Genomic DNA, 21,923 nt, shown 5'->3' on the forward strand with positions numbered 1-21,923 from the left:
AAATTGTGTATCTTTTTTTTTAACAAGTCACCTAATTTAATACTCCCAACATACTTCCAACACGAAAGTCAATATAACAACCAATATGATACATACACCGATATTTCTCATTAAAAAATTAATCTTTATACAAAAATTGAAAGAGTAGAGTAGAAGGATATTCTCATGATCTGTCGGCACTCGGCAACATATTTATGCATATTGATTATGCGATGTACAAATAGATATTTTACGCCAAGTTTTATTCATTAATCCAATTATTTTTATTAAACATAAAAATTAAAATAAATGGATGGTCGTCATTTCAATTCAATGTTATTTCCCGGAAGTTTCAGGCATATTAAGATATGAAGTAATACTGAAATTGTGGGAGATGAAAGGGTAATGAGAAAGTTAGGTATTGTGAAAATGTGGAAAAACAATAGTAATAAATGACGAAGAATAATGACCTAACCAAAAAAAATAATTGTTGTCTCCATATTTTATGCTTGCGATCAATTAATTGCATGTTTACAAATCACCATAACTTATGCACGACTCAAACTTAGATTAGCGATTGAAAATAATGAGACTGCGCCAACGCATTCTTTCAGGGACAATTTATAACAATCTCGATCAAGTATGGTAAAGACAACAATAGCTTTCTTATTTACTTACTACTATTATTTATTTATCAATTTTATATGCCTTTATAATTTTTCTAGTATTTCCATGAGTACTTGTTTAATGGCGGATCTACATGGAAATAAGGCAATTTCGATCAAAGTTTGCGACCTAATGGAATTGGTGGGAGAGTTTCTCTAAAACCAAAGTACTCTTATTGCAAGATGATTCAAAAGTATTTAATAATGTCCTCTTCGAACTAACATTCGAAAACGATGTTAAATCTCATGTTGGGCGAAAATTCTAGGGTACAAGTATTTCACTTAAATCCAATTCAATGTGGTACTCCCTCCGACACACGTTACTTGAAGCGTTTCTTTTCGGCACGAAATTTAAGAAAGTTGTGTTTGATGAGTTATATAGAGTAAAATAAAGTAGAAGAGATAATAAAGTAAGACAGATGAGAGAAACTAAAGTAAAAGAAATAATAAAGTAGGTGTGATTATATGTTTTGTTTTTAGCTAAAAAGAGATCGGACTCAAGTAACTTGGGACAATCCTAAAAGGAATACGACTCAAGTAACTTGAGACGGAGTGAGTAGTTAAGAAGGTAGGAAAACCCTTCTTCATATTTTTTGCTTCTTATTTTATTCGAAACGTAAACTGAGCTATAAAAATATTAGTACTAGTACTATATTTCAAAAGAAGTATTGTTGGACATGATGTAAATTGTGAAGGAATAAAATCATGGTTTTAAAGTACCGACCAAAACAGTACTACATAATAAATTACTACTACGATGTAAAGGAACCAAAATATGTGAAGAAATAGTAGGACAAAAGAAATGCCAATGCCATTAAAATGGCTGGCATTAGCACATCAAAAGTTGGGTTATCTTACAAATGGTGAAGTAATAAATAACTAATGACTATGAAGTATATATGACAACAACTAATTATCAATTTCTTCATAATCACAAAATGCCCTATTTTGCTGTCATATCACAAATTTAGCAACTTCTTGTAGACATCTGCCCCATTCTGTATACCCATCGCTAGGTCCCCCAGTGATATGATTCTCTCACCTGGCATAGCCACTTTCTTCGCCTCAATCAACATCTGATCAAGCAAATGTGCATTCAGCAAGCTACGTAGGTTTCGAGGCGTAAGCTCAGCTATCGTCCGAGCGATACTGTCGGTGCTGCAAGAGCTATCCAGCTCAAAACCACATAACAAATCATTATCCTCTTTAATGCTTGCCTTCCTCTCAAGAATCATGGCAAGATCTTCGCAAGTCAAGTCGTCGAATTGAAGCCTTGCTGAGAACCTTTTGTACAAATTGAGGTTGCACTTCATGTATTGGTTCAAGGCACTGTAATTCCCTGCTAACACAACTGATGAGTCTCCCGCGTCCATCAAAGCTATGAGCTCCTCCTGTGTATCGGAATTAATGAGATCTTCCTCATCTATGTTCACAAGCAGCACACCACCTTCTGCATCTTTCATCTGATCATGTAAACAATGCTCTATTATGTGGTGTGGACCGTGTGGTTTTAGGAAATCGAAATATTCTATGCTGAATGAAACAGTTCTTAACCTTTTGATTTCCTTGCATTTCAGTCACAGTGTATGAAGCCAAAGCTCCAGCTAAGTAAAATAGCTTACCAATTATTCGAGCCACCGTGGACTTACCTGTTAACGTGCGTATAAAAGGTTGCATTAAGAGTAGCAGATAGTCATAGAAAGCTATGAAACAAACATGAACTCTTAAGAAGTTAATTACTACTATGTTATACAGAGCATTGTGGAATCTCTAATAGTCTAATGAGTAATGACAGTAGTATTTTCCATTTACACACACCACACATTTTCAATCAAATTAGTTGCACAGAAGACTTCATTATATCCCAGTTGCAATAAAGAGTGAAGCCGTTTCCCGCCTCCATAGCAATCTCCTCGCTGTTCTTTTCCCACATAAATTTATTGAGCCTTATCTTAACAGCTAGGCAACACTGTGGCTGGCTAATATTTTCACAACACTACGACCTTTTTCATTTTTGCTCATTTTCAATAAAATTGTTGTTTTTCAACTAAGGTAATGAGAAACTTGTAGTCCCTTCCTAAAGATGGAATTCCTACGTATATTCATTTCACAAATCTCTTCCCATAAAACTACTACTCCATAAAACAAGGCACATGAAACTTGAATTAGTTGAGACGACAGCCAGTACATTGAAAGAATCATGAAGCATGACACTTAAACTCAGAAATAAGTCTACTTGTGCTAAATGATTACATACTTTTCCCTATTTCCGCGAGTGATTACGATTTAGGAGCCGTACCTGTTCCATTCCTGCCGACGAACACCATGTGAAAGGGTTTTGGAGGTATAACCCTAATTCCATCGGCCGCGTCCTTCTCCGCATCAATTATTTTTTCCACAATTGATTCCAACTGCCTCTTGATCTCCGGCACTCCCACAATACTAGAAATTTCAAGTTTGACTTCATCCAGCTGATGGCATAGAAAAACACGAAGAATGATTTGATTATAAACCAAAAATTCAAGTCAATTAATGTAGGAAAAGAGAAGGGAAGATCAAAATCAAGTTACCGTCGGTTCGTCTTCGTAGAAAGTTTCACAGATGATAACCGACATTTTTTCTCGATGCTGGAATTTCGTTTCAGGGTTTTTGAATGACAGAATTTTGGGCGAAATATCGAATCGCCAAAAAACAACACACTGGAGTATAATTTATTTACACTATTACTTTATTAATAATATTGTTGATTGAACTTTTATTTGTTAATGCAAAGTTAAGGATGTCATGTCATTCAATCCAACACCACAATGTACAAAAACAGAATAAAAATATTCTTGAAGTGTTCATCAAAATCACCGATAAATATACTGATAATATATCCAAGAAATAAAAAAAATAACACTTAGGTTAAATGTTGGACTTTGGATAAAAGTACAAAATAGCATAAAAAATATTCAACGGTTAACTTCCACTCTGAACTACCCCATTAACGTCAACCTACTCATAACGTATCTCTTCCATGTCTCGTCTCATGTGAATTGCGGATACTCTTCTTTAGATAAATAAATATACTCCTTTAATGTATTTTTTTTCATCTTACCAAAATTAATTCATTTTTTATTTTAAAAAAAACTTTTCCACAACATATTATCTACACAACTTTTCTTATTTGCACAATTTATATCCCTAAGGCCCATAATTTTTTTCACACCACATTACCCTAAATACCCTATAACTTAAAAAATACTAATGAAGTAATGATATGAGTCTAACTTTGAACTAACACTATTTGAATCCCTTTTTTTTACTAATCATACTTAAAACTCGTGTAGTTTGTAAAATATGGTAGTATCAAAATCAAAGACCATGTCATAATAAATTTGTACGCCTTTTATCTCAATTAAAATGATACTTATGTTATATTTTTTGGATTCTCAACTCAAAGTGACATCCTTTTAAAATTGGAAATTCACTCATTCTATTTTACTAGACTAGTAGTACTATTTTCTAACTTTATTTTCTCCACCTCTAGAAACGCAAAATAAAAGAAAATAAATGACGACAAGTGAATGGTTTTACATTGTTTGGAAAAGATAGAACAATGAATATTGATAAATGGATCCATAGTTATTTTTAGGGAGAATTTACATGCCTTATGTAGGCTAGAGAATGCTATATAATCTATAATTAGGGAATATATTCTAAGCAAAAATCAATTCTCTGATTTTCCTTCATTTTTATGAAGATCCTGATTTCTTTCTAACAAATATGAATATGTATCATATGTTAAAATATGAGTAGAAATTCAAATACTGGATTGGAAAACTGATTGGCTAGGGGTAAAGTCGTACTATCCTCGAATCGAATAACCTCGTAACAAAATTCTAATCCAAACGTGGACAGTTGATTAGATTGATTAAACCCCAAAAACAAACTTACCGCCGGATTTGGGGATTCATAGCATATTCTCCGTTGTAAATACACCGCATTCAGTCGTCATACACTGAAAACCTAATGTTATGCGAGCTTGGAGTGGATTCATTACTAAATGGCGTGCGTGCTCGCATCCAATTCCTCGTTCCGCTCGATCTGAGATTAATTTTTGAGTGATTTGTTGGAGTGATCGCGTGAAGAATGTTGGAGAATCCGATTGCAGAGATTATAAACTTTTTGAAAATCCTTGATTTTTGTGGTTTATGTTGATCGCATTTTAGACGAGTGTTTGAGGTTTGAAAAGTGGCAGTAAGTGAGGATTGGAGTTGGCAAAATGAGCAGCAGCGCGGTAAAAAGCACGAGTATTCGCGACCTAGCCGAGGAAGCTAAGAAGCGGACTGTTTTTCTGATCGTAAGCGTTGTTGGATTGTCTTACCTCATGTCATGTAAGTGATTGTGATTGATTATTCATCCCCTTCTTATTTTTTCCTTGTCAGAGTAACTTATTTGCTATCACTATCATGTTAGACTGTTTATAGGAGAGTTCTGTCTGGTTATTTTGTGATTCTTGATAGGATTTGTGCTTTTAGTTTTCTATTTTCCTCAACCAGATTTGTTGATTAAGATAAGCAAATTGATGATTACTCTGTTTAAAATAGTTGGAGGTGAAGCTATAAGAGTTTGAGATTTTGGGATTCGTGGAGCTATTTGCAACAGGAACTGAAGTTAAATTGAAGCAATATCTCAACTTTATAATGAGGACATTCTGCTTTTATATAAAATTTGTTGATTATTTTGTAGCTGCTAGTTAAATTTGAGAATGACTGCTCAGATGGTACTGGTTTGGCTTCAGATTGTGAAGAAAAATTGTCCACATTGATTGGTTCTATATCTTTCTCCTTGCATGCGGTTATCATGTCTACAAACAGCAGAAAGTAAGGATAAGAGTGTTTCAATCAGAGTGATAAGTTCCTCAACAACCTTATCAATCATGACAAGTTTCCAATTTATTACCACATATCAATTTACATGATTATTAGCACATAAGATGCGCCTTTATAGGACAAAATAAAGATGAAAAATGAAATTGGAGTTTTTATTTGGAGCTATGCGTGTTCCATTGGCATTTGCGTGTAAGTAGCATTTTGAAGAACAGCACCAAGTGAGAACTAGAGGTTTTTTTTTTATCACAATGATAATTTTCTTGGATCTTTTTTTAATGACAGTTGCAAGTTTCTAATTTCCTGTCCACAGTGTTTAGCAATTAATTCCTTTTCCTATTGCAGTAACAAGTTCTTCAGTTCTAGTCAACTTGCCTGCATCTCTCTTGCTAATTATCACACTTCGCTATCTATTATTGGATATTGATACAAGGAGGAAATCTGCAACTTACAAAAGCAAACAAACATCAACAAACAATTATTCTAATAAAAATTTGCTGAAGGGCCTCAGAGTTGAGGCTGAAAGGTCTGACTGGAAGCATAATGTGAACTCTCCTGTTGTTGAAGATGCAATTGACCAATTCACTAGACATATTGTCTCTGAGTGGGTGACAGATCTGTGGTATTCCCGCATAACACCAGATAGACAGGGTCCAGAAGAGATCATACTGATCATGAATGGCGTGCTTGGAGTAATTTCAAATCGCATGAGAAATATTAATTTAATAGATCTTTTAACAAGGTACAGTTCTCCAATATTTTACTAACCAATTTCTTCTCCTCGATGTAGTGTTTGATTGACATTTTAGACAAGTATTTGCTTGCATTTTGCAGGGATATTATCAAAATCGTATGTCGCAGGTTGGTGCTCTTTCGTGCAACAAAAACAAAGATTGAGAGACATCAATCAAGGTTCTTGACCGTTGAAGAGCAAGATATAGAATTGAAGTCTCTTCTGGCTGCTGAGAACAAACTGCATCCCATTTTATTTTCTGCTGAATCTGAGCATAAGGTTGTCACTCTTTTGGCATATTCCTTGCAGATTAGCAACAATAGTCAGAAAATAGTTGCTTGCTTCCCCTACTTGACAATGTTTTTTAAATAATTTTGGAGTAAACAGGTTCTTCAGCATGTTATGGATGGCCTTATTGTACTTACATTTAAGCCAGAGGATCTGAGTTGCTCTTTGTTCCGCTATATAGTCAGAGAACTCCTTGCTTGTGTTGTAATAAGGCCAGTTCTGAATCTTGCTAATCCCAGGTAAGAACTCTGTTCTTTTTAATTTCTTAACATCCTCTCCCCCCCCCCTTTATGCTGAACATGCACTCTTTCTGTTTTAAATGGTCAACCTAATTTGGCATCTTTGTGCTGTGTCAATATTTTGATGGCAGGTTTGTTAATGAGAGAATTGAGTCTTTTGTCATTTCTAGAAAAGTTGAAAAAGGAAGTGTGGTGGCAAGCATAACATCAGAGTCTAGAATAAATGAACCTGTAAGGATTCCATCTGATCTTAGCTCACAAATAGCAGATCCTTCTGCCAAGGGTGTTGAACTGGTCCAATTGAAGAAGGGTGAAAAAAACAAAGAGGTCAATAGTCCTGAATCAGATGCCATGAACAGAGAACTTCTTCCTAAGGATCCATTGCTTGACATGGATCCACGATCAACTCGCTCTTGGAATTCTTTTCCAGACACTCATAATGGTGAGGGCAGAGGCCTTCGAAGAGAACTATCGGGGGGAGAATGGGCTAATGCCCTAGACGTGTTTTCTCAAAGAAAAACTCAGGCCCTGGCTCCAGAACATTTTGAAAATATGTGGACAAAGGGAAGAGACTACAGAAGGAAGGAAGAAACAGATACATTGGCTGATTCTGCACAGAGGAACTGTGCAGTGGGGGTATCTAATTCAGTGATGCAAACAAATGGTCTTCCCAGGCAGAAGAAAAAGGAGATGGGCACAAAAGTAAATTCTATGGGGAATGATTTGTTGGACTCTGGAGTTCATAGAAAGCTGGAGGCTGGGAATGCTGAATCCTTATGCGAAGAGGCAGATCTTGAAAGTGTGCCTTCTGATGAGGATGAATCCTGGAGCAGTAGTTATACTGAGGATGATAATATGAACAATGTTATGGGTCTTGACTCTCCAGGTGTTAAAGTTTGGGATGGTAAAAATAAAAGAAATTTCAGCCACATTCATCATCCTCTTGAAACTTTTGACAGGCACAAGAGCACAAAAACTAAGAACAGACAACTTCGTTCCACACTACATAGAACAAAGTCTGCAAAGAAAAGATCTCGATCTAGTACTCATAATGGGCAAGTCTGGCAAGAGGTGGAACGAACAAGTTATCTATTAGGAGAAGGGCAGGATGTGTTGAACCACTACAAAGTGACGGGCAAACCTGGAGACTCGAGCGAGGATTCTGAGGCAGAGCTATCTGGTAGAATAAATAGTGGAGCTACAACTTCATCATCTATGTCCTATGCTTCTTTACCTGAAAGTCAAAGTCTGGCAGCTAATTCGGCAAAAACTTCACTAATTGCTGATTCCTATTTTCAATTAAGATGTGAGGTACTGCAATCCGAGCTTGCATTTTTTGGTATTTAATTATGCTTGATTGCATGTTCTATGCTTGAAGATGCTACGTACTCATTTACTTTGCAGGTATTGGGTGCCAATATTGTAAAGAGTGGATCCAAAACCTTTGCTGTTTATTGCATTTCTGTTACAGATATGAACCGTCACAGTTGGTCTATCAAAAGAAGGTAGCCTGGTATCCTCTAGACCATCTATAATATATTGGTTCTTGCAAAATGTTTGTTTTATAGTTGTTTTTTGATTTTTTTCATGTGTTTGGATAATTTGGCTTCATAATGTATGGGTTCATCCTTTCATGCAGTCATCTGAATAAATACTGATTTGGATAAGACTTAAATAGATGAGTAGTTGATGTAATTTTTTTCTGTATGACATTCAAAATAAGAGGTTGTGGGTGGTGGTTGGGTAAAAGATCTTCTTGTTTGAGTAAGGTTAATTTTTTTTTCTGATGCTGACAGATATCAACACTTTGTGGAGTTACATAGGCGTCTGAAAGAGTTCCCTGAATATAATCTCCATTTGCCACCAAAGCATTTCCTCTCAACTGGATTAGATGTGTTTGTCATCCAAGAGCGATGCAAATTGCTTGACCAGTATCTTAAGGTCCTACTTTACTTAAATTGATATATTTCTATGTGCTTTATACTTTAGCATTTTACTTAGATGTGTTTGTCATCCAAGAGTGATGCAAATTGCTTGACCAGTATCTTAAGGTTCTACTTTACTTAAATTGATATATTTTCTATTTGCTTTACAATTTAGCATTTTACTTTCATTTACATGTCTCGCTTTCTCTCTTTCAACTGTTTTGCAGAAACTTCTGCAGTTTCCAACTATTTCGTGTTCGATTGAAGTTTGGGATTTTCTTAGTGTTGATTCTCAGGTTTAAAATATGAGACTTTATATTTTTCCAACTTGTGAGAAACCTCATGTTACTAACTAGGCTCACTTTGCTTTCTGTCATGAACTGCAGATGTATATATTTTCAGATTCATTGTCCATACTTGATACTCTCTCAGGTGAATATCTGAATGGCAAAGTTCCTTTCATCTTGATAAACCTTTTTAATAGTTTTCAACTGTTTTGCTTCAGTTGACCTTGATGAAACAGTACGCCCAAAGATCAAGGACTACAGGGATAATGTGGGGCCTGTATATGACCAATTATCACCCAAAAAAGAAAGTTTCAGTCATGGAAACCAAGATTCTACTTCTCGAATCAAGGGTGACCAAGCTACTGATGGATCAGGGTTGAAAGGAAAAGGTCAAGTTTCATCTTCACCAAAAAAGCCTGAAAAGGAATTTAAGAAGGCTTTTGATCAGTCAAGTAATGGCTCAGAGAACTCAGAGCAAAAGAACATAAAACGATCCAGTAAATCAGAAAGGACCATAGATAGAGGCCATCAAAAATCACATTCTCTTGCTGCTGATAATTCCACTGATCCAATGCTTCCCAGTGAGGTCATTTTCTTTTTTCTTTCTTGTCATATTTTTTTTATCGGATCCGAATTTCAGAATAGTGTCATCTGATTGTTATGTTGGTGCATAACGCTTGATATCTTAAATTCAAACAAATCTATATTCACTAATTTTAATATAATTGGGCTTCTCCTTCATTTTTTCTCGCTGAAAATCGCATTTTTGTTTTTACCCTTCCCTGTTTCTAACAGTGGGTGCCGCCAAATCTGAATGTTCCTGTATTTGATTTGGTTGATGTAATTTTACAACTTAAAGACGGCGGATGGATCAGGTATTGAATGTTGTATTCATATGGACAAGTCAATATAAGGCTGGTTAAGCTCTCTCTCGTGGCTATCATTAATTGTGCGCTATGGTCGTGGTTACAGGAGAAAAGCGTTCTGGGTAGCTAAACAAGTTTTACAATTGGGAATGGGTGATGCTTTTGATGATTGGTTGATTGAGAAAATACAGTATCTTCGTAGGGGATCAGTGGTTGCTTCTGGAATCAGGCGATTGGAGCAGGTAATTTGGAATCTCAATTCAATTTTACTAATACCGTGGGCTTCCCTATATTCTTACAAGCAAATTTGAACTTCAAATCTTGATGAGTAACTCTGTATTTTGGAGAATTATGTGGTCTCACTTCTCTGATGATGCATGTGTTTGCTGTGACCTATTTCTCCAAGAAATATTGGATTATAATATTATCGTTTGCAACTGTTACAACTAGATACTATGGCCTGATGGAATATTCATAACTAAGCACCCTCGGAGGCAGCGACCTCCTCCTGATAGCTCATCCTCTGGAGACCAATCTCCCACGTCTTATTCTTCGCCTAAAAAGGGGGATACCCTGACTCTGGAGGAAATACAACAACTGGAAGCTGAACAGCGAGCCAAATTTGTTTATGAATTGATGATTGGTATAATTGTCCATTTTAATAATTATCTCATATAGCCATATGGAATTGAGTGAAAGTTATTCACCAACCATTCTTGGAGACAATAATGAGTTGAGTCTTTTCCTGCAGACAAGGCTCCAGCAGCTATTGTAGGCCTTGTTGGACGTAAGGAATATGAGCAATGTGCAAAAGATCTCTACTATTTCATTCAGGTTATCCTTCTTGCATCATGACTGCACTTTATATTTCATAGCATCCACATAAAAACTGACAACAGTACTTTATATTTCATAATAGTACAGATTATCCTTCTTGCATCATGACTGCACTGCAACTGCATTTCATCATGCAGTTTACTATACCAATTGTATGTGTGGAACTTTCTTATAAATATGCTTGCAAATGTGTGCCTATCTAGTATCTTCCTTACCTAAATGCCAAGCACAAAGTCTGAACATAATATGCTGGCCTATGCTCTATGGAGCGTCTGTATAATACTATATAATTGATTTGTACTTTGGAAGCACCAAAATCAGTTGGAAGCATTGAATATTAATTGACTTATTATCCGTATGTTCTAGATGTGTTTCAGATTCTTCTGCTAGTCCTATAGGTGAAATGTTCCCGTCTATTGAAATTAAAGTTCTTACACCCCAATTCAAGTCAGCAATACATTCGGTGTAACTATAGATTTAATATGTGTATCTGTTTCCCATAGTTAGTGTTAAGCAATGAATAATTTATATTGATGTGAAATATCATATTGACATTATTGATTGGAGTTGAGCATGGACTTTGGAAACACAGAAATACAAGTTTGATCTTGAAAGCTTGATAAAATTTCTGCTTATATTGACATCTACGTGACTAATCCAACCATATCAACCAACCCTTGATTGCAGCATATCCTTTTCTGTATATTCTGATGTAAATCTTAAGATAGAAAATATAGTCTCGTAGGGCATGGTTTTTAGTCTCTTTGCTTTTCTTTTCAATTGATAAACATTGTGTGCAATATATATTTGTAGTCAAAACATTTTAGACATCCCCGAAACTGCTATTCCCAATTTCTCTTCTAAATTTTTAGTGATAAATAATCTGTGTTTCCAAACATTTCTTGTGGCCTTTGTACCTTCTATCTGAAACTGATGTAGCTGTCGTTAATGGTTTGATTACACATTTATTGCATTAAGACTGAAAAAGAATAAGCAAGTGATGCCATTATTTTATTTGTTATTCTCAATCCTCCAGAATCATAATTGACAGACCAATGTCACTGTGCTTGCAGTCATCTGTTTGTATGAAGCAGCTAGCTTTTGATCTTCTCGAGCTGCTGCTTTTATCTGCATTTCCAGAACTTGACCATGTTTTCAGAGAATTGGATCATGACAAAGAGAAGTTCGGCAAACCCACATAGAGCTAGGATAGATCGAGTGATTAAAGAAGTGTGATAAAGAAAAGAGTGAATTTTTGCCTGAGCTTGTCAGAGTAAGTGTGTACAGCGACATCTTTAGTTTCATACACCATTGAAAAGAAAATACCAAATACCATATTTTGCAGCCATTTTGTAAGAGTAGAGTGCTAAATAGTGGGCTAAGTAATTGGAATTAGACATGCCCACGGTTCGTACACCGGCGGTTCCGGTTTCGAGAAATGTGGAACCGGAACCGAACCGTGAGGCTATTTCACGGTTCCGGTTTCGGTTTCGGTTTCGGTTTCGAACTGCCGGTTTTCCGACGATTTTTTACGGTTTTTCACGGTTCCGAACCGTCGGTTTCCGGTGATTTTTCGCGATTTCAGCTAGATTTCACGGTTTTCCGACGGTTTTTCATGGTTCCAGTTTGGAACAGTCCAGAACCGGCGGTTCCGGCACGGTTTCGGTTCGTAAAATTTGTAACCGGAACCGGCCCGCGATTCAAAATATGGCGGTTCTAGTTCAAGAAAAAAGTCACAGTTCCGGTTCCGCGGTTAACCGCCTGAACCGAAAAACTTGGACATCTCTAATTGGAATTTAGCATTCCTCATTGGTGTGGTGTATGTACTTGAAATTTATATTTTTGTGAATATATCATATACTCATATTTTGTTTGCATATTTAATGGATTCATAAAGTTTCTTTCTATACATTTATATTATATACTGTCATTGTTTATCAACAAGGAAGTTAAAGAATACAACTTTGATCACTGATCAATTTCCCGGAAAATTGCTTTGCATCATTCCTCCAAAACATTACTGTATGCCAAATTTTATTCTTGAAGAATTCGTCTGTGCCACAAACAAGATCGTCGACTCAGCACAACCCAAATAAACAAATGAGTTCTTCAGCATATCTACTAGAATATAAACCATCTTTTGCGTTTTGAAAACAATCTTCATGCAATATTCGATCAATTAATAATCCTATATATAATCTGTGCCACTAACAAGATCGTCGACTCTAGCACAATCATTTCTTCAACAAGAATTGACTAAGAATGCTGAGAATTTCTTCATACTAATAGCCAATGTACGATATTTGCGCCCAATTAAGCACCATCTCATTGCGCGAATACAACAAATAAGATGAAATACTTGAAGCAAATTAGACTTTCAGATGTCCGTATCAAAATTCAAAACAAAGTACATCAACATAAGTAGAAATAAACTAAGAATTCCAATTGGCAAAACTGCCTTAAAACGGCTTTCAAAATTCATTTGTTCTGGAGTACAATAAAAATACCAAGGGAAGAAAGTACACTGAATTACGCAGATGCAGCAGCTGCCTTCTTCCTTGGCGCTGCTTCAGTACCTGTACACATCACATATTGCACATAAATTTAAAGCTAAACGAGCCGAGCAATGGAAAAGTAGAAGGAATTAAAAAAGCAAGCAACCTTCTCTGAAGTTGGTCTTGAATCTGCGAGGCACATTGCGGAGATACCTCATGCGACCAGAGCCGGTTGTCTTTCGGCGAATGGCCTTCACACTCCAGTTGTCTAAAGTTAAATTTCAAACAGAAGTCGCTCAGATAATTGATCGGATCATATAAACAAAATTATAAACACTTAACCACGAAATTAAATCAAATAGTCAGAGCTCAACCACTAAACAGCAAAATTGACACTACACTTAATCATTTGCTCTAGAATTTTATAGTGCGATCAGAAAAAGGCTAAAACATGATCACAGGAAGAGAAACACGGAATTTAAATAATAAATTGAATAACAAATGTATATGTGAAAGACATACATGTCCTCTTGCGAGCAGCAGGATAAGCACAGGCCGAGCAGCGGCTCTTCTGGAGGTGGAAGCTGCGGCGGCCGCACCTCACACACAGTGTGTGTGTCTTGTTCCTCCTCTTTCCAAAGCTCCCAGTTCCCTTGCCCTACAAATTGAAGCATACGCACATTACTATTACTGTCGACACAGATCTAATCGGATTTTATACACGCGAATAAGAGGTTGAGCGTTGAAATTACCATGGCTGCTGTGAAGTTGCAGAAACCCTAGCTCCTGGCTGACGTGAGAGTCGTTGAAGAAGAAATGAAAGCGGCGCTCTTAGCTTTTATATGATCAGCGAATGTATCTCCAAAATGGGCCTCGTTGTGGGCTTTGGGCTGATATAGTGTTTGGGCTCATTTTGATACAGTATTAATTAATTAATATTGACAAAAACAAAATTAATGATAAAAACGCGGGAACTTGAAAATTTTGAGACTGAAAATCGCGGGCATTGAAATTTGTAAACACAAATAATTCCCTCGATTAAAAAACCAACGAGGTGAAACCGTCGTACGTTTCCTTCTTCTGCCTCCAGAGGTTTAGCGGAGCCGATCGTTGATCACCCTTGTCCCCTCCGTCGAAGCCGCCGGCCACCATCACCAAATGTCGGTTGATTTCCACCGCCCTTTTCAATGTGGTATCGTTCTCGCCTTTTTTCTCCTTTTGAATCCTTCTTAACTGTAATCATTTCATGCAGAATCATTCTGTAAGTGCATCTCACTTGCCTCTACGCGCAACAGGTCAGTATGTTTGTTCTACGATCGTTTTTTAAGCTTTAAAAAAATGCACACATGAAATTGTTCAATGTATGATGAAATTGGAATGTTGATTACGCATCTGGAAATCATAATTTTTGAGTTATACTTTCTGTGGACTTTGATTTTTGCAAGCATTGTGGTGAATTTTGTTGAAGTGCATTTCTCTGTGTGTATCAGTGTGTGCTAGGACCTCTATATTTCTTGCTTGATTCAATATTATGTGTTTCAGGGAGGTGTTTAGGAACATTCTAATACAAAAACTGATATAAGAGCTTCTAAACACAGATTCGCATGAGTTCAGAGAGTCAAGGTTAGCGAACATATGATGGATGTGCTGTTGCAAAATTCATTTGTTTCGCACGAAGGCATTTTGTTTATACCAAATATCTTCATGATTTTGTACCAGCTAGCAATTTTGCTCTCTGTGGTAAGGTGCCCAAACATGACGGGACGCGTAGGGGTTGGTTGGTGAGAGAGGAAAGGCTCTCCTCGCAGCCCTCAAAGAACTAGCACCAACATGGACGTGCAGCACCGGCTTTAGAGTGGGCTACTTGATCATGTTAGAGGGAGCCATAAGAAAGGAATTGCCAGGCACGCACCTGAGGGGAAACCCCAACATACAATCGAAGCTAAACGTTTGGAAGAAGGATTACAAGTCTCTGAAAGCAATCCTGAGCCAACGTGGTGGTGGGTTTAACCTGAAAGGCAACCACATGATTCACTGTGATAACATGCAGTGGGAGAAAATCGTTAAGGTATGAAAGACTCCTCATATACGAACTGCCTCATGTATGAAAGACTACTTATTGGCAGAATGATGGCAATGCTAGGCTCATGCGTTTTAAGTCTTGGCCTTATTGGGAAGACTGGAATGAGATTTTTGGCAAAGCTAAAACCAATGGATCAAATGCGAAAGTCCTTGAGGAAGCATTCAACAAACTATATCCTTGAGAGAATGTTCTTCCAGGGATTGCTGGCAAGGATAAAACCAACGGATCAAATGCGGAAGAAGTTAAGGAAACAGTCAACAAACTATATGCTCAAGAGAATGTTCTTCCAGAGATTTGTGACAAGTATAAAACCAACGGATCAAATGTTGAAGACATTGAGGAAGCATTCAACATACTATATGCTAAAGAGGATGTTCTTCCAGAGATTTGTGGCAAGGATAAAACCAAGGGATCAAATGCTGAAGACGTTGAGGAAGCAGTCAGCAAACCATATGCTGAAGAGAATGTTCTTCCAGAGAATTTTGGCAAGGATAAAGCCAATGGATCAAATGCGGAAGACATTCAGGAAGCAGTCAACAAACTATATGCTCAAGAAAATGTTGGGAAGATCAGTGCAGGTGCTGATAATAACAAAACCCAAGAAAACATGTTCGCATCTGATGCAACAGGGGACAATGTGTGCCAGGGAGAAAAAACAACTCAAACAGCACGGCAGGCAGCTGAGGATAGTGTGTTCCACGGTCTGAAAACCACTCAAACAGCACTACAGACTGGAAGGAAACGCAAGGCTGTAGATGGAATGGATGGTCCACTTGACATGCTCAAGAAACTGCATCAGGATAAGAATGCGATACTAGAAAAGCTGGCCACACGAATAGGGTACGAGTTTGATCTGAGCAAAGTGAGGAAGGGGATCTATCATCTATGGTATCGTGAGCAATATACCTGGCCTTTCATTGCATGTCCGATTTGATGTTTGTGAGCTACTTGTCGAAAAGGCCCACCGACACTATTTTTTCATGGGGCTACCCGAAGCCGTCAGACCTGAGTATGTCATGTGGCTTTTGAACAGGAAGTGAAGGAGCTAAGCTTTCTAGGTAACATAATATTTTGGGATGCATATGGTAATGTGTATGTCGTTTTTAAGACATTTAATATCTGTGTTTTGTTTTTGTAGGTTAATTTGTAGTTTGCATATAACCACTAGCTAGAAAATCCAACTTGTCCCTTTCACCATCAAATATTCATGCGATAAATATGTGGTCACTTCATTTAAGCATACGATCTAGAATAAATATAAGAAGAAAGAGAAAAGTAACACAAAAGCAGGGTGCTACGGCAGATGGTGAAAGCCGATTCTCTAGTGGAATTCTGCTGCCAAATTATTAGCGTGCTGAGCAGATATCCAGCCATAACACCAGCGGTTCCGCCCACTCCGGCCACAACATCTCTTTCCCAATTACTCGCCACAAATCCGTCTCAATCTTCTTTTCCTTTACAATTTCAACTCGAAAAGTTTATTAACGTCATACATCCAAACACATCCTCTCAAGAGCAAAAGGAATATTATGGTTGTTTATTTAAAGTTTAATGAACCTTCATCTGAGACATGATGTCGTAGAGCTGTTTTTTCGACATTTCTGCTAGGCTCGGTGGAACTCCGTCACAGTATAGTTGCTTTCCCGCCATTCTTTCCACATCCAAATTTTTTTCAATGAGCTTTGGAGAAGAAATACCAATACTCCACATTTTGTCTATATTTAAGAGGCTTGTTAGGCTCAACACATTTTGGATTCGATACATTTGGGCCTTTTTTTAACCCATTCAACTCAGGGTCTACAAATTTGGGCTCGGCCATGTCTGAAACAGGGCCCGGCCCTTATCCGAAACAGCTCATATTTGACTGGTTTTGGCTCTCTCCTCTCTCTCTATCCCAAATCTCTCTCCAGCAGTTGGGCGAGTGGATAATCGGTGAGCATCGGGAATACAAGGTAAAGTACACCTCCCCATCTGCACGCGCCGCCGCCGATGGCGTACTCATCCTTATCCCTCTGTCTACCACCTTCTACTCCCAAAGCGGAGTTGGTAGCTTCAACCTCGTCGACATTATTTACGGCCTCTTCTTCAATTAGAAAAACCCTTTCTCCGCTGCCATCGTTCCCGAGTTTCCGCAGCTCAATCGTGGCGCGTGGCCACCGGAGATCGTTGATTGTGGGTATGGCTCCCGAAGAAGAGAAGATGACTCGCCGTTCGCCTCTCGATTTCCCCATCGTTAGTTTGTCTCTCTCTCTATCTCCGCCCTCTTTTACTTGTGAACTTTCATCGAACACTTTTATCGTGTGTCGTTTTTGTGCGTGTGCCCCACTTTTATTTAATTTCGATTCTCGCTTCTGCTGTGAAATTGTAGATATTTAATTAGCTATACATCTCTTCGTGTGCAGACTAATATGTTTGTCTTACATATATCCTTACTTTTTTAGGTGTGAGTAAGGTTAAATTGAAGAACTTGAACTCGATGTTCTGTGAAAGCCTAATATGCTGGAGTTTATGAACAATTACAATTAATTTCAATCTTCGCCATAACTTGTTAGTTGAACTGAGATGCTGTGAATGTCAATATAAATTGAAGCAAATAGCTTTAGCTTGGAACTTGGTGACTGGTAATGAAGGAAATGTTTAACTCATACTGTGGTGGGAACCAGAATTTGGTGTTTGTCAATATTGGTTTGAAGTAGTATTATTAAGAATTTAATTTTGAAAGATAAATGGGTTATATCTATGTGGCATGTCGCACCTCCTTATATGCGGATCTAGAAATTTTGCTGAATTCTAGTGAATGTTGAAGAACTTCACATGGCCTTAAGATCAGATGGATGATCATCTGTTCATTTAGTTTCACTTTAATACTACCATTTTAAAAATATGTAATGCAATCTTTCACATAAATTATGGCCAGATAATCGCTGTTGAGTTATTTCACTAGAACCAATCTACTGACCTCGTACCAAGTGGAGTGATCACTTTATTGCCTAAATTTTGAAGTTCTATAAAATGATGCCATGGATAGCATGAAATGGGAGCTATTAGTTGAGATTGTCGTTTGAACTCTACAAGTAGTGAGCACTGGATTTGGTGGCACTCTGATACTATGTTTCAGCCATTGCTTTATTATGACATCTGATTTTATGTATTCAATTCATCAAATGCACGTTGAGGGTTGACAATTGCATCACAATAAAACTTTCATTGCTTATTAGTAAGTAGGAGTATTATCTTATTTGGCTGTTTATCTGAGGTTAAATTGTTGTAACAATTCAGGAGTGGGATAGGCCAAAGCCTGGAAGGAGACCTGACATTTTCCCACAGTTCAGCCCTATGAAGACTCCATTACCACCACCCATGCCGGCTGATCCTGAGGAAGATGAAGAAGAGGATGAAGAGAAAAAGGAAGAAGAGGAGGAAGACCCTGAGAAGGAGGATCCTGACAAGCCAGACCAGTAGTGCCCGTAGGCCGTTACATGAAATCTTGGATGTGGCTTCACTTGGAGCAACTGGTTGGGCTAGACCATCTCAGTTTTTTGTGTTCCAAATGACTTTGTACTAGATGAGTTTTCTGCAAGGATCTAGATATACTTGTAGGCAATATATCTCTTCTAAACCTAAATTCATCTTGAATAATAGTAACTACTACCTCCTCTCCACTAAAAGTGGCACACTACTTTTGGGTACTAGAATTAAGGAGGGAGTGTTGAGTGCTGTTAGAGCAACTCAATCCATACAAATAGAGTCAGCCTCTTTCAGTGTTGACCAATTGTGTCTGTGCAAGTGAAGTGATCAAAGCAATTGAGGAACTAGTAAGAACCAGCATTTTCTGAACCTAGACTTTCCCAATTTCTAAGAGCTCATTGGAGCAGAGTACCTTATTAATTCAACTTAGGATAGATTTTGACAATAATAACTCATACAGAACTATTCAACAGAAATTAGGAGCCTGACTCGCAAAATACAACTGATTCATGAGAAACTACTACTCAATAAACTCAGAAAGAAAACAGGGATTCATACATTTAGACATAAGCCATTTCATAGATTCAATTGTTGAACATACAATCTTACACCCACACACCCTTCACGGCTCGATACTGATAAACATTAGTGGGAACAACCTAAAATGTTTAAATTACATTACAAAGAAAATGACAAACAGGACAAGCAATGAGCCAGCTATTCTTCTGGAATCATTTTTTGCCACTTTTTTTCAGACCAGAACCGCCAAATGCCCCCTTTTGCTGGGCCTTTGCCTTAAGCTCCTTCAGAGCCTGGCAAGAACATAAAAATTGTGACTATTATAAGTGAGGATGGGAGAGATCATAGATCATGTCCAAGATTATATTGTGTGGATAAGATACTTTACCTTCTCTTCTTCTTTCTTCTTTTGAATATTAGCCTTGTCAGTCTGCAAAATCAAAATACAATATGAGAAAAAAGGCATCATGTTCATTCCAATATCATTAGTTGACAAGTGCATTAGGGTATCTTGAAGACAAAAGGTATTACATCTCATAAACACCATTACATCTACAATTTGGAGTTTCATATGCATCTCTATACATCAAGAACGAAAAAACAAGACAACGATGCCAGAAAATTAGTTCCAAAATCAATTCTTTCGTGACTATGAAGTTTAATCTCAACAATTTACACCAATCACAAATATCTCAGAAAATATACACGATTCATAGCACAACTTTTACTACCTAAGATGCCGCCGACACCCCTAAATCCAATATAAAAATTCACATCAAACATAATAGAAAATGAGTTGATCACCAAAAAAAAAGAATATTCCAAAATATAACACAATTGCCTTAAGAAACAATACCTCGTCGTACTCTTTCTTGTCAGCCTTAGGTTGCTTCAAAGGCTTGGCTTTTCCTCCTGATGCAGGGCAACAAAAGCAAAAGGCATCATAAAAATCAGGAAAAACATAATTGTGTTCTTTAATAACAATACTGATAATAAAACGATTATGTATATGATCTCATATGCAAGATAATATTGTGTAATTCGATGAACAATTTACCTTGCTTGGTTGACATGATTGAATTGTATTTGTTAGGGTCTCGCTGTGAAATAAAAGTGATCAATACGATGCCCTAACCAAATTCCTCGGAATATATTTCAGTAATCATTGGTTAAATAGGCCCCTAAATTCCGGTGGAATTACAGTTTCGCCCTCCAACGTTCCCATAATCGAATATTGAGTGCCATACAGGTGGGAATATTATCTGCCCTCCTTTACAACTAACAGAACTTGTGGGATGGAGGCGATCGCACTAGCAATGAATGTTGAATGAAGAAAGAAGTCAACATTTCAGCGAATGGACTCATAAGATTGAAGGGGTGCGGTGGTCACACATGACAATAGAAGCCAAACAAATAAGGAAGTGAACCTTCGGATTAGGGCGGAGATGACACACTGCAATAACTCTAAAAACTAAATTTGATAGAGCTTCACGGCCTTCATAGACTGCTAATAAGGTCAGTCGATCCTCAAATTCCACCTGAATCCGTCATTGCTAAAGTTTGGACTTATCATTTGTAATTTTTTGTGATGTTAAATGTAGGATTGAATGTTGTAACATGCTCTTTGTTTATCTTGTTCTCTAGAACAAAATCAGTTTAATTTTATCCAATGTGACTATTAATTAAGCTAGCATAAATTTCAATTTGACCTTTTATTTTCAATGTAACTGGGACCTCTCTTAAATCCATTAATGGCGTACTATCCTATCAATATTGATAATAATATCAATAAAATTAATTAAAAAGATGTCTTAATCTTAACAGAAAATTAAAGGTGATATAAAAAATGCATAAAAAGGGGGAAAAATTGATAAAGTGCTATTGGCGAAATACTTTACGACTACATATGTTTAAATTGGCTAAACATCACCAAACGCCAACACTACCCTTCTAAAATGGTAAGACGGAGCGGAGTGCTGTTGAAGAGCGCCGCCACCGGAATAAGCTCCAGACTGGCGGAGATTCTGGTCTGCCCTCTCACCAAGCAGCCCTTAAGGATGTGCGAGAAAACCAACTCACTGATAAGCGATTCAATCGGCGTTTCTTACCCGATCGTTGAGTGGATTCCTCGCCTCGTTCCCTCCGACGGAATAATACTGCAGTCCGATCAAGATCTCAATTCCTCCGATTCACCGCAGACTAATTCGAGCTAAGCACTTCTTCAATTATCGATCTATTCATACATTCGCTGTGAAAGATGAATAGAATTATAATTGCTTTAGTACTTTGATTTATAGCAGTTTCTCTCTTTACATGGCAAATGTTGGCATCGCCGCTTTCTGTTTCAACAATTCGTGATGAGGAACGTTTACCCTAAAAAATTGGGGATTTTAATGATTTTTATTTCTTCAACATTTTTTTCTGCGAAGGTTTAGGCATTGCAAATCATATTGCATTAGTGATTAATTAATAAATTTTCTTGAAGCAAGATTGATTCTGGGTTTAACAAGGTTGGTCACAATTGGGCTAGCATGCTGGGCCGAATAATTATTTAGTTTGGGCTTTAATTTTTACCCTCATAGTTCCCAAATTTTATTTTAATAAATTATTGAATAATTTTACACACACTCTTAATTTTTATTAAAATAAAAAAAACTACTAGTAA

The 21,923-nt window shown here is 37.2% G+C and overlaps 4 protein-coding genes and 1 long non-coding RNA gene across 5 annotated transcripts; 2 read left to right on the plus strand and 3 right to left on the minus strand.

The window, feature by feature from the left end:
• Positions 1–1,420: 1,420 nt before the first annotated feature.
• Positions 1,421–3,375, minus strand: LOC121769712 (stage V sporulation protein K-like). The gene is made up of 4 exons (XM_042166450.1): positions 3,215–3,375; positions 2,944–3,115; positions 2,199–2,293; positions 1,421–2,107 (listed from the first exon to the last, which is right to left on the minus strand). Exons 1-4 carry the CDS (start codon positions 3,257–3,259, stop codon positions 1,604–1,606), a joined length of 816 nt encoding a protein of 271 aa, XP_042022384.1. The 5' UTR covers positions 3,260–3,375; the 3' UTR covers positions 1,421–1,603.
• Positions 3,376–4,552: 1,177 nt separating this feature from the next.
• LOC121771677 lies at positions 4,553–12,041 on the plus strand. Its single transcript, XM_042168518.1, has 15 exons — positions 4,553–5,023; positions 5,864–6,260; positions 6,353–6,530; positions 6,639–6,778; positions 6,910–8,089; positions 8,183–8,283; positions 8,575–8,719; positions 8,931–8,999; positions 9,090–9,135; positions 9,209–9,576; positions 9,786–9,865; positions 9,963–10,098; positions 10,307–10,499; positions 10,608–10,690; positions 11,767–12,041. The coding sequence occupies exons 1-15, from the start codon at positions 4,912–4,914 to the stop codon at positions 11,893–11,895; spliced, it is 3,357 nt and encodes a 1,118-aa protein (XP_042024452.1). The 5' UTR covers positions 4,553–4,911; the 3' UTR covers positions 11,896–12,041.
• Positions 12,042–13,039: 998 nt separating this feature from the next.
• On the minus strand, positions 13,040–14,002 carry LOC121771678 (60S ribosomal protein L37-3-like). Its single transcript, XM_042168519.1, has 4 exons — positions 13,941–14,002; positions 13,711–13,846; positions 13,355–13,456; positions 13,040–13,269 (listed from the first exon to the last, which is right to left on the minus strand). The coding sequence occupies exons 1-4, from the start codon at positions 13,941–13,943 to the stop codon at positions 13,223–13,225; spliced, it is 288 nt and encodes a 95-aa protein (XP_042024453.1). The 5' UTR covers positions 13,944–14,002; the 3' UTR covers positions 13,040–13,222.
• A 3,149-nt stretch (positions 14,003–17,151) lies between these two features.
• On the plus strand, positions 17,152–18,939 carry LOC121770823 (protein wings apart-like). Its single transcript, XM_042167597.1, has 2 exons — positions 17,152–17,503; positions 18,551–18,939. The coding sequence occupies exons 1-2, from the start codon at positions 17,261–17,263 to the stop codon at positions 18,731–18,733; spliced, it is 426 nt and encodes a 141-aa protein (XP_042023531.1). The 5' UTR covers positions 17,152–17,260; the 3' UTR covers positions 18,734–18,939.
• Positions 18,940–19,294: 355 nt separating this feature from the next.
• LOC121770824 lies at positions 19,295–20,473 on the minus strand. The gene is made up of 4 exons (XR_006043866.1): positions 20,316–20,473; positions 20,115–20,170; positions 19,647–19,688; positions 19,295–19,551 (listed from the first exon to the last, which is right to left on the minus strand). It is a non-coding gene; the product is annotated as an uncharacterized LOC121770824 (long non-coding RNA).
• Positions 20,474–21,923: the final 1,450 nt, after the last annotated feature.

The sequence above is a fragment of the Salvia splendens genome, chromosome 16, assembly GCF_004379255.2.
Source record: "Salvia splendens isolate huo1 chromosome 16, SspV2, whole genome shotgun sequence".
Lineage (NCBI taxonomy): Eukaryota > Viridiplantae > Streptophyta > Magnoliopsida > Lamiales > Lamiaceae > Salvia > Salvia splendens.